This window comes from Poromitra crassiceps (assembly GCF_964638095.1).
Source record: "Poromitra crassiceps genome assembly, chromosome: 2".
Taxonomy (NCBI): domain Eukaryota; kingdom Metazoa; phylum Chordata; class Actinopteri; order Beryciformes; family Melamphaidae; genus Poromitra; species Poromitra crassiceps.
The window spans coordinates 90,293,328-90,305,654 of NC_139624.1; the positions used below are offsets into that span (position 1 = coordinate 90,293,328).

The 12,327-nt window shown below is 41.4% G+C and overlaps 1 protein-coding gene across 1 annotated transcript in view; it reads left to right on the forward strand.

The window, feature by feature from the left end:
• Positions 1–12,327, forward strand: part of mmp16a (matrix metallopeptidase 16a (membrane-inserted)) — a gene marked incomplete at its 5' end in the record, with an annotated part of 212,252 nt that overhangs the window by 68,319 nt on the left and 131,606 nt on the right. Inside the window, 2 exons of the mRNA XM_083655479.1 lie at positions 1,154–1,302; positions 8,693–8,815. Coding sequence (XP_083511605.1) covers positions 1,154–1,302; positions 8,693–8,815 — 272 coding nt within the window. The remainder of the gene's footprint in view (positions 1–1,153; positions 1,303–8,692; positions 8,816–12,327) is intronic.

The window sequence follows — 12,327 nt, forward strand, 5'->3', positions numbered from 1 at the left end:
GTGTGATCAATTTAAAACATTACCATCAAAATAGTGTTCATGTATGTTTTGGCTTCATGAGGCCATGTTACATATTCAAATGCATACAATTGTGTGGAAATATTTTCCTTATTCTCATTTTGTTAGTGTTTTTTTTGGGTCCCAAAATTTTGCATTTAGCATTTACTATATTTGATGCAACACAAATGTTGCCTATTTTAGAAAAACTCAGTACAATGAAGAAACACTACAAAGAAAATATTTAGACTGTTATTCTGGGGATGTATTCATAAATCAGTGCACAGATACAAACAGGTAACAAAGGAAATATGTATTTGTTACTGCAATACACAATGTTCAGCTGACTGAAACTGACTGTCAGCTGAGGCTGACACATGATTGAAGTGTTTTTCCAATTGAGGTTGCCCAGGTGAGACATGAGTGAGACCAGCTGGTAATCAGGATGTTGTCCAGGTGAAGAAAGTCGACTAGATTTGTGTTTAGAGTTTTGCAAAAATGTGATTTAGAATGATACTTGAGTAGAACAATGGAATTGTGCTTGGAGTTTAAAAGTTTGGACTCATGATGTTGATACATGAGCTTCCAAGTTTTCGGAATTGTGTGCATAGTCCCATTCTTTGTGTGTATACGTTTGGGAAAAATGGAAATGTTTGATTAAAATTCACTTTACAATTGGACAGAAACTACTGTCTTATCTCACTCACTGAACATTGTTCCGTAAAAGCTGGCGCTGGTTTGTTTGGAATCAGCCCAGGTAGTCCAGGGATTCAAACTGGTGACCTTTCTGCTACCTTCTATCTCTCTCTCTAACGCCCCTTATGTGTTTGACCTCTGACCTTTCTGCCACCTCCTACCCAGGGGTATAGTGGAGGGTAAACGCGAGTAAACGCAGTTTACCCACCTTTTGAAATGAGGCAGATAGTTTACTCACCTATTTCAGATCACCTATATAAATCAATGAGGGAAAACAAGGTGGGTAAACTACTCACCTTGGATAGCTTACCCACCTCTGTATTTACCACTACACCCCTGCTCCTACCTGTCTCTCTAATGCCCCTCACGCGTTTGACCTCTTTCCATTCAGCTAAACTGTGAACTTGAAATAGTTCCCTGATGTCTAAGCCTTCCCTCTCTCTGCTTGTCTTGGTCATAGGCATGGCTCCAGAGGTACGGCTACCTCCCTCCTACAGACCCCAGAATGTCGGTGCTGCGCTCCACCCGGGCCATGCAGTCTGCTATCGCTGCCATGCAGCGCCGCTACGGCCTCAATGTCACCGGCTCCCTGGACCACAACACTATAGAGTGAGTTGACATCGGAGGAATTTCTTCAGATAACAAGGATTTATGGGTGGGACTTATGGAGTTTGAACCATAGGAGGGCATGTACATGTGACCAGTGAATACGCTATCTAATATTAGCATGTGTGCTAATGAGGGGTGGACAATAAATCAATATCATTATATCGTGATAAAATATGCCTAAATAAATAAATAAATATATATATATTGATTGATTGATTGATTGAAACAATTTATTTCAAACAGTTAAAACAATACATAAAGTGAAAAAACAGTAAACATAACAGTCTATTAGACTTCATCAAAAGGAAAATACGTAAACGCAAACATAAAAAAGGTGAACTGTTTGAAAAGGGGCAGGAAGAAGCCTAGGCTTATCGGGCTCTATTCTCCCACAGGCCATCGGCGCTATTACGGGCCTTAACCGCAAAAAAACGTGCCTTGCGCCTGTTTCGGCAAGATAGCAATAGGCTTTAGGCTGCCAAATGCGCTTTAGGCCGAATGGGCGTGGCGCAGTCCCAAAATGGGCGTGTCGGCGCTAAATACCAGCCTAGTGATATCTTGGGACCTGGCCTACATTTAGCGCTTTGCGCTTTTGAAAAGCAGGCCTATTCTGTGGCTTCACTGCTTCTTCTCTGTCACCCTTCTCTCTCTCTCTCTCTGAGTTCCCAGCATGCATTGTGTTTCTTCATTTCGCTACTAAATAGCCACCAAATGAGCCAAAATAGATATAAAAGGTAGTTCTAAATTAATGTGTAATGGTAACACAGCCTGCCATTGTCAACATTTCAATATTGGACCAAATAAAACATCGAAATGAAAACACCACCCTATGTGAAACATATATGTCCTCCTGGGCCTATATATACCCCTTGTCGAGTTAACGTGATTTAGAGAAGTAACAGCGGAACGCGCTTCTAATGGCATCTGCTATACTGTGATGTCCCTCCAATAACTTGGCCCTATTTCACATTTAGTTTTACAATAAAAACACATTTATGCAATGACTTGACATAATGTAGGGTATATTTATGTGCATCATCCTTCCTGCAGCAGGCGAGAGAAAATGATATCTTTCTGGACAAACTTTCACCAATCTAATAGGCTATATTTTTCTAGCTGATGCATAGAACATTATTTTCACTTTGATCTTGCTATAGTGTAGCGTATTTACATGCTTGCAGTAGGCTATTTAAACTGCAGTTAGATTGGTTTGAGAAGCATCATAATATGGAATAATAGCCGATATATGGAGACAGATGGGATGAAGGGAGGTGGGGGGGGGGGGGGGATCAGAGGCTTGGGTTTCGTCTGGTTTTGCGGGACCAGTGGAATTGGAGCTAAAAAGGCAAGCGTGCCATTCGTTTATTGCACTTATCCAATGAGCATGACGGTGCATAATTTTACGCCTAAAAGGCGTGGTTGTAATGCTTTGGGCTGCATCTAGCGCCAGCACGACGATATCAAGTGCGCCTGTCCACGGCCACTGCTTTGATCTGCGCCTGCCGCTCGGCCTAGAAACTGCGCCGATGCAACGATAGGGGCCATCGAGTCCAGCCCCCCAATCATTCATAAACAAAATCATACATCCCTATATTATATGCCTATCCCACCTCTTACGCTCCTCCCCACATGCTCATGCATACACATACATACATATATATGCATGTATATACACAAACGTACACAAACTTACCCATACACATACATCATAAATCCACCTACAAATCCCTATCAATACCCATTCCCAATAATACAATCCAACATTACCCCAAAAACCCAATCTTTTGATATCAACCTGTGTTGAACCAATGCATCCAAGAATCCATCCAATGTATAGAACAATTCTTTACATAATGTATATTACAATATAATTTACATCATGTACACCATATATTATACATTGTATGCATAATAACCTCATTACACATACAATAAGTTTTATACATATATGTATATCATACATATATGTATATTAATGTACAGAATACACATCAGACCAGGTACATACACCCACCAATAACACAGTAATACTCTACCAGGAAGAAAAAAGGACATTGCCAAAAAACAGTAAGAATCCTAGTAACTCAAGATTCAATGTATTTCTTGATTAAATATTTTTTTAAATTAGATATATATGTAGAGTTAATTTGCAAAAACAGGTAAACGCCATTCTTAAAATGAACAAACATCTGTTTGATACTCCCTGGAGTGCACATAAAATTATCAGATTAATATGTTTTAGTTATGATTGATAATAAACATTTCCCAAAAATAAATTAATTACAGTATAAATACATCAATATATAAAATAAAATGACAAAAAATCTAAACGGAGTTACCTGTTTTTGCAAATGAACTCTTCATATATATATATACGGTACAAACTTTTTCAATGTTTCAATATACATGTACATTATTTACAGCATCAGTCACTGACTCGGTGCAGCGCCCTTCCATTACAGGGTGCTAAGTCAGTGCAATGTGTTCAAGCTGAATGCAATAGACTTTGCACATTTGTTTTTCAGACATGCTTGTAGGTGCGGAAATCTGTTGTGACATAAATAGACGTTCTTGGCAGTTTTTCCCGTGGCCTTTATAGTGTTCACATACTAATTGACTTATATCGTAATAATTATCGCATCGACTGATATGAAGAAGTATATCGTGATATAGATTTTGGCCATATCATCCAGCCCTAATGCGAATATGCGATGAAGATTAATTAATAGAATGCTGTGTACATGTTATTTTTGGAAAATGTGGATAAAGTATTTTGACCTGTATTGAATACCATGTTCCACCAAAACCTCTTATATTGACTTTATTTATGGGGTGTGGAACAAAGATTGATGACTGACAAGATATTATTATTTGGTCAATGTGATAAATTGTTGAACATAAATCACTAAAACTATAAACATCAAGAGGGAAGCCTGCCCCCAAATGCTCTTCCTAATGTGATTTTGTTAGATAAATATGCCATCCTAATAGATTTGTGGCGAATTCTTTGCTTGATGCAATTTGGACTCACTCAGGCTAAGATAGTGAACTACCTTCCACTGACCATAAATTTACAGAACAAATTAACAAAATATGGGGTTACAACATGCAGTAAACAAGGATGGAAAGGTGTTATTGTGTTTCATTGTGAATATTCTGAATGTTGTGTAGACATTTACAAAATGGGTGACAAACAGTCTCCCATCCACTCCCTGTTTGGGATTCCAGAAGCGAGCACAGTCATTTTGCCAGACACAAAGTTGCCCTGACATGGATTAAGTGGGGCGTTTTAATTGGATCAAAGGGGCCTTTTACAGACAGTGCACCTCCGTTGTCAGATCAAAGGCTGCAAAATGCCACAGTGTTAATACTCAGAGGGAAGTACAGGGACAGCGTTTGTCTCATCATTCAATCAAGCAGACAAGGATAGCACAAGGTTTTAGAGGAAGGGCAATACTTTTAACTCTGACTGTAAAATTACATTGTTGTTTGTTGCACTCATGGATATAGTGCAGTTTCCTCACCATTTTTATTTGCATAATAGATTTCACGGAGACTATCAGGCTGACATAAATCTTTATGACGTATATTCAAAGTAGATACGGTATCTAATGGCTCATTTCCACCACATTTTACAGCCCTGCACAGCTCGTCACCACTCGGCTCTACTCGTTTCGACCCGATGGATGTTTTGCTTCCACCACTGCTCGATCTGCCCCCGCCCACAACTGGTCATCATAGCGACCGCATATCTGCCCTCCGCCCATAGCCGAAGTAGGCTATAACATATAACGTTAAAATTAAATCCATACACAGAACTTTTAAACTGTTTATGAAATACTGGTGCCTCTAAATGACCTACAGTGTACATGGGCAAATGTGACAATCGGCCAGGAGAATGGATATCACTTTGTTGTTAGTCAAACTCACATGCATGCGCTGCGCGAGGGACGGGGGTTGCGCTACAGAGTGAAGCCTCTACCCCGGCGGCCTCTCACCAGGCAAGACCGCGGCTTCACTAAACCCCCGCCTGCGGCCTAGCGGAGCCGACGCTGCACACAACTACAAGGGCTTCCTGAGGAGCTGATTTTTTCTCTCTCAAAACAATTGAAAACCACCGTCATGTTAAAGCTGAGTAAGGAGATCGATTTTATTTCACCAGAGCCGAAGGCAGCAACACAAAATACTGATGGAAATAACCTAACAGAAGAGAAGGTAAGCTCCACTAAACTGGTATGCAGCTTCAGTCAGTAGATAAAGTAAACACGATTCTGCCTGACAGTCGTCTAGAGTGTTTTCACATCACCGTATGAACCCGGGTCCACAGCGCTAGAACCTCAACAAAGCAGGGCCAAAACTAGCACGACTCAACCCCGACTCAACCCGGGCTGTCCACGTTTTTGATCGGTGGAATGAGACAAAAAAGCGAGACGAGCTGGGCGGGGATACCAGCGGTGGAAATGGGCCATATTTAGTGTTACGGTCAGGGTGCTCAGTTTTATCAATAACAATACTCAGACTCATGTCTAGGGCTTAAACTAGCACCAGTGATTGCGTAACGTAAAAGAAAAAGGCTGTTTCCAACTGAGAGACGCATGCTCACCTGTAGCTGATGACTTCCGTAGCTCATTAGGCGAGGCGAGACCAGCTCCGTCGGTTTGGGTGCGTGAGGGCTCTGTGATGATAATCCCTCAGTAGTTTAGGTTGGGATGAACAGATGACACGGATAAAACAAACGCTTCAAACAGATAAGCTACAATAGGCTATCAGCTAACATGCACACCGTTGCGGCTCGGGCCACCATCTTGGGTGAGGGCAATCAGAGAGAAGGAAGCGGGTGATGACGCTTTCTACGGAAGCTTAAGTACTGTACTAAGGCTCCCTCAATACGAGCTGACGTCACCTCCCTTGATAGACAGCCGTAAATATGAAACATAAGGGGGCTGACTGTAACAATAGTAAGTAGCCTCAAGCAGCTGGAGGTTACATGAGGATAGGGTACTCTACTCAATGAATTAGCACTACATCTGTGCACGCTAACCATGTGTTCACCAAGGGTGCAGCCCAGGTCCCATTTAGTGAAGCCGTCGTATGTTAGATCGCCGCTCTGGCTGCGGGTGCCAGTATAGGTCACAAGGCCCGCCTCCCCCATCTTAGTGGACCGCAATAAAATGGACAGAAAATATTTGTATTACTCCCGCTAACGTTATCTGTTCTTTTAATACAGCCATGTTTGAAGGTGCTGCAAGCTAGCTTTCTTTGTCGGCATAAAAAAAATAAAAAATAACAACCGATAACATTGGCTGGAATAACGAAATACACATATTTACCAGGTTGTCCAACTGCCTGCGTATGCCAGGAAATGTGTTTCATAATGTTACAACTCCCGGGTATAAAAAAAATGAGGCCCACAAAAGCTAACCGTGCTAACGTTAGTTAGAAAGCCCCCCCCCCAGACAGATGCAGCAGAACACCAAGCCATTAGCTAACGGGTTAGCTTAGCCTTTGGTGTCACAAAACAGACACTGGAAGTTTTATTTGGGGTAAACATGCTTTGATTCTGTGGATGTTGTTCACAAGCTGCTCTCCTCGTAGCTGTTGTAAGGATATACAGAAGAGACCAGACAGCTTGGCTAACATTAGTTATCCCTGCCTATTGCCTATTTGCCCAGTTAAAGTGTACATTTTGAAAAGCATTGTATTTATGTCTGCATCTGCCAGTGGGCCATCAAGATAAGAGTAGACTTAATAATGTGTTAATCCCACTACAGGAGAGACTTGCTGTTCTCTGAAATTAGGTGGAAAAAATATGCGTATATATGCATCAGCAATCAGCCAAAGGAGTTGGGAAATATCAGCATATCGGATATCGGAAAAAAAATCTATATTGTGCATCCCTAATTGTAACAGGGTAACAGCTGACTGACCACTGGGCTGAGGAGGCATGTGATAAGCTAACAGTGTGCTTTTTCTTCTTTCTTCTGCTTCTGAATGTTGAAGTAGAGATAACACAATAAGGTGAGGCAATGTCTTATGAAGTCGTGTGTGTGTGTGTGTGTGTGTGTGTGTGTGTGTGTGTGTGTGTGTGTGTGTGTGATGGATGTACTGTGCGTTATGGATGTACTGTGCAATCGCGTTAGTGTGGCGTTTAGACTACCAAGAAGCCTTAACTCCCCCGTGGCGGTGCATTCACACATCAACAGTTCCCAGTTTTGTTCTCTGAATATCTTCGCCATCTCCTGCCTATCTTTTCCCCCATAAGAATAGCCAATACATACAAATGCTTGCTATGAATCATTCGGCACACACCGCTAAATTCTGCCATGATTGATAAAAGGGAAGAGCTGCACTGCACATCAGAATTGGTTTCAATTCATTGTGTTATCAGTGCACATCATTTTATGAATAATGTGCTACTGATGTTAGCTATAGCAGATGGAGATTCCTTGGCTGCAGTCTTGTATCAAACAATCTAAATCAGGCATGGTGTCCTGTAAAAACAAGCTAAATCAGGCAAAACAACTTTATTATCCTCCTAAATTCCTTCTCTTCATAACTGGAGAACCACATAACCTTATAACTGCATACATGCTGATACAACCAGTTGTAGGTATGTTTTCTTGACAGCTATACAGTTGAACCAAATTGGTATAATGTCAGCAAAACTCATATCTTTTTAATAAATGATTCTAAACTTTCTCATGACTACAAAGCCAACCAAATCAATATTTTACAACCTATTCTGTCATGGTCTGGTTAGATGGTGTAGTGTGTGGAGTGGACCCAAATGCAGAGGAGAAAACAGGCATCAGGCAAGATTCAGAGGAGCCAAAATGTTTACTGAAAACTCAAATAACAAAAATACACTAGCCTGAGGCTAGGCTAAACTCTGAAACCAAAGTCAATTTCACAGAAGACCCTATACATACCAGGACAAGGGAAACAATGATCCGACAAGGGCAACGCACAGACTGAGACAATATATAGACAGAGGAATCATCAGGAACATATGGGACAGCTGGGGAGGTAGGAACACAGGGGGCAAAACGGGGAAGCTGATTGGTGGGGAGAACTCAGGTAATGGGGCAGACTAACGAGACACATAGGCAACAGGTGGGAGGAATTAAGACAGACTAACAAGGGAACAAGGGCAACAAGTGGGGAGAAGACAGACTAATACACAAGGTAAAAACATAACAAAAGTCCTTTCTCTACAAAAGGTCCACTGAGTTTACTGCTCAGAAATCACACACATACAGCAGGCCACACCATGGCCTGGGCGTTACATATTCATCTGTGGAGCAGAGCCACAGTGCAGCTGTTGTGCAGGAAGCAGGAAGTAAATAATGGTGATGTGTTGACCAGTGGCCCTCTCTCCTCTGTCCCCCAGCTGGATGAAGAAGCCCAGATGTGGGGTTCCTGACCAGTTAGGGGGCGCATCCAAATTCAGCGTGAGGAAAAGGCGGTACGCCCTCACGGGGCAGAAGTGGCAACATAAACATATCACATACAGGTGGGTGGCATGGAACAAACAACATTTGAATGTCTTTTCTCCCAGCAGGGTTACTTTTATCTTTATTTTATCAGTCAATTATTGTATTAGTGCAATGTTTTGGTCCCATTCCCCACTCCCTACCCTTCCCTACATGCATAGAAAATCCTGATCCAGCTGGTTAACCGAAGCAGTGCACGAGAAGAGAGGGCACGCACAAAACATTCTTCTCATTTTTCAGCTTCATCTCATCTACTAACATTTTCACCACATGGCCTTCGGGAAAGCCCCTTGAGCCTGTCACTGTATGATATCACCCATTTAGTGCACTTTCTCCATGTTCTCCATCTCCTCGCCTCTTCCTTTCTTCTTGGCCTCACAACGCCAATGCCTTTGTAACTTTTTATCAGACATATTCTCGATTAAAAGTAGCTATATTATGAAACCGTCTCAAGTGGGGAGCGAGAGTGGTGTAAAAACTGTAGGCGAACGCTGCTTTGATTCATGTATCTAGTTTGTATATCCGCAGTCCTAGGTCTCACACTAGCACAGAACGTACGTCAGCACTACTGCTGGCCATTTCTGTGCCCTAAGCATAATTGCTATGTGGTGCCCCCCTTCCTCTCAAGAAAAACACAAAAATGCAATGCAGGACTATGAAATACAGGCTATAGAACAGTAGAAAAGAAGGCCAAAACCTCCTTAAAATATTTTTTTTCCGTCCCTTTTCCTCAACAAAATACCGTAAATTCCGCACTATAAGCCGCACCGGAGTATAAGCCGCAGCAGCAAAATTGCCTGTTTGTTACATATATAAGCCGCACCGGACTATAAGCCGCAGGTGTTTTAATTTTTTTTTTTTTTTTTTTTTTTTTTTTTAATTGTGTTTTAATGTTTAATTACCATATGTAAGGGTTCATGCACAGAGGGGATTGTCGGGAAAGAGATGGCTGTTTGAGGAAGCTCCCATTTATTAACATTTCAACAAAACAACATAACACAACACCACCTGTGTTTTTTTTTACAGTGCACACAGTGTCCGCGGTGTGGTGAAAAGAGGGCAAGAGAGGAAATTAAAACAGAAGTGGATTTATAGTTAGAAAGAGTGCTAAAAAAGAGATTTTTTTTTTCTTTTTTTTTTTTTTTTTTGGAAAAAATCCATAGATAAGCCGCACCGTTATATAAGCCGCAGGGCCAAAAAACGGGGAAAAAGCCGCGGCTTATAGTCCGAAATTTACGGTAAATATTCTAATAGAGAAATTAAATGCTGCAGTGTGATACAGCACATGCAAGATGGCCTATTTTGCAAAGTTAATTTTATGTCCAGTAACACACGATAACATAAGTGTAACCCAGTGTTATGTTCAATAAACTGCAGACCACAACGAACTGTTAACATTATATTCACAGGCTGGCACACTAGGGCTGGGTATCGAGTTTCGATACTTACTTGGCACCGAAATGAAAACATCGATACTAAGGGGTATCGAAGCCTCCCTTGTCAATCGATACCAATTTTCGATACCAAAACAAAACAGCGTCATTGAGCCTATAATCATGCGACATGCTTGCACACCACGCTCTAATACGGCTGGTGATTGGCTGTCATGTAGAAGCATGCAGGGAAAGTTACGCCCACTTTAGTTTGTTGTGAGGCAGGCAGCGTGCGGTGCGGAGACAAGTGGAACTGGGACTGGTTTCCACAGACAAGAGAAATAATCGAGAGGTGGGTCAGCTTACCGCAAGTTGTTGTTGATGATGTTAGCGGTTATCAGATCCCTCAGTCTGACAGTCTGGCTGTGAGTTGTATCTAGCATTAGATTGTTTAATTAATTGGCGCGGTAACGTTATGCGCAAGCGGGCATTGTGTATTTTTTAGCAACTCGTTAAACGCTGATGTCATGATAGTTTGTTGAATGTAAATGCGATTCACTTTGTGCCATTAAGGCTATATTGATAGGCTAGTCAATGCCCAACTATTGTCTTCCATGCATGAAGTGGAGCTGTCTCATCAGTTTTGACAAGAATGAAGTTCTGTTGCAGCAGTGAGCATTAAACACTGATCTGCAACGCTAGCGTTAGATGTTTAATTAATTAGTGTTAACGTTATATGCAAGCGGGCAGTTATTGCCCATTATGTATTTTTAGCAACTCGTTAACAAACGCTGATGTCATGATAGTTTGTTGAATATAAATGGGATTCACTTTGTGCCATTATTGATAGGCTAGTCAATGCTCAACTATTGTCTTCCATGCATGAAGTCGATCCATCTCATCAGTTTGGACAAGAATAGCGTTCTGTTGCATCAGTGAATATTAAACACTCATTTGCAACTCTCCGTTTGGCACTGAAAACTATTGCACTGATTTATTTGTTTTACATTTATTTCCTTTGTAGTACTCCAATATTTTTTTGTAGGGACAGCAATAAGTTTAGACAACTTAAAGTTATGTTAAATACAGTAGGGTTTTTTTTCTGCTGTAAAACTTGAAAAAAAAACGAAAGATTTGTATCATAATTGTCAATGTGTAATGCAGTTTTATTTTTGTTAAAATGGATTTTTCTAAAAATTGGTATCGAAAAAAGTATCGTTCAGGAACCGGTATCGAAATCAAAGTATCGAAACTGTATCGATATCGTAAAATTTTGAACGATACCCAGCCCTATGGCACACAGGCTCCATCTTACCACAACGACAAGATAACGACCACTCCTACACTTTCCGGCAGCTGTCGTAAAGCCGCCCGGCTGTCTTAAAGGCACAGCTACAACTGGTGTAACACATGTCAAGTCAAGTCAAGTTTATTTGTATAGCCCTAATTCACAAGCATGTCTCAGAGGAGTTCACAGATAATATGTCTAGCTAAATCTAGCTGACACAACAATAACAATTACAGTAGTAATAATAACAACATGATTGAACAATCATATGATAGAGAGAGACAGAGATACAGGGAGAAAGGGGGAGGGAATGTGGGGGAGGAGAGAGCAGGGAAAGGGTGGAGGTGGGGAGGGAACAGGGGAATGTGGGGGAGGAGAGAGCAAGGAAAGGGAGGAGGTGGGGAGGGAACAGGGGAATGTGGGGGAGGAGAGAGCAGGGAAAGGGAGGAGGTGGGGAGGGAGAGCGGTGGGATAACACCCAGGTTATTTTCTGTTGCTACAAATTACAGATGTTCCCTAAACGCCTCATAGCGTCTGCTATTTACCATGCTCCCTAAACGCCTCGTGCAGGCTCAGGGCTCCAGACTAACTTTTTACACTAGGTGCACTGGTGCACCTTACTTTTTAATTTAGGTGCACCAGCACATAATTTAGGTGCACCCACATTTTTCACCACGCCTTTTGGCACAGCAATAATACATTTTAAACCTTACCTTCTTTGTCATTTTGTATACATATTGTCAAATTATTAAATGATACGATCAAAGATTTTCATGTCAATAAACGTCTGTTAAAGTCACTATCACCAACTGAGTTAACACAGTGGGGATTGAGCCTATGGCCAACTGATGGAAGCCTTTGCATTTTAAGT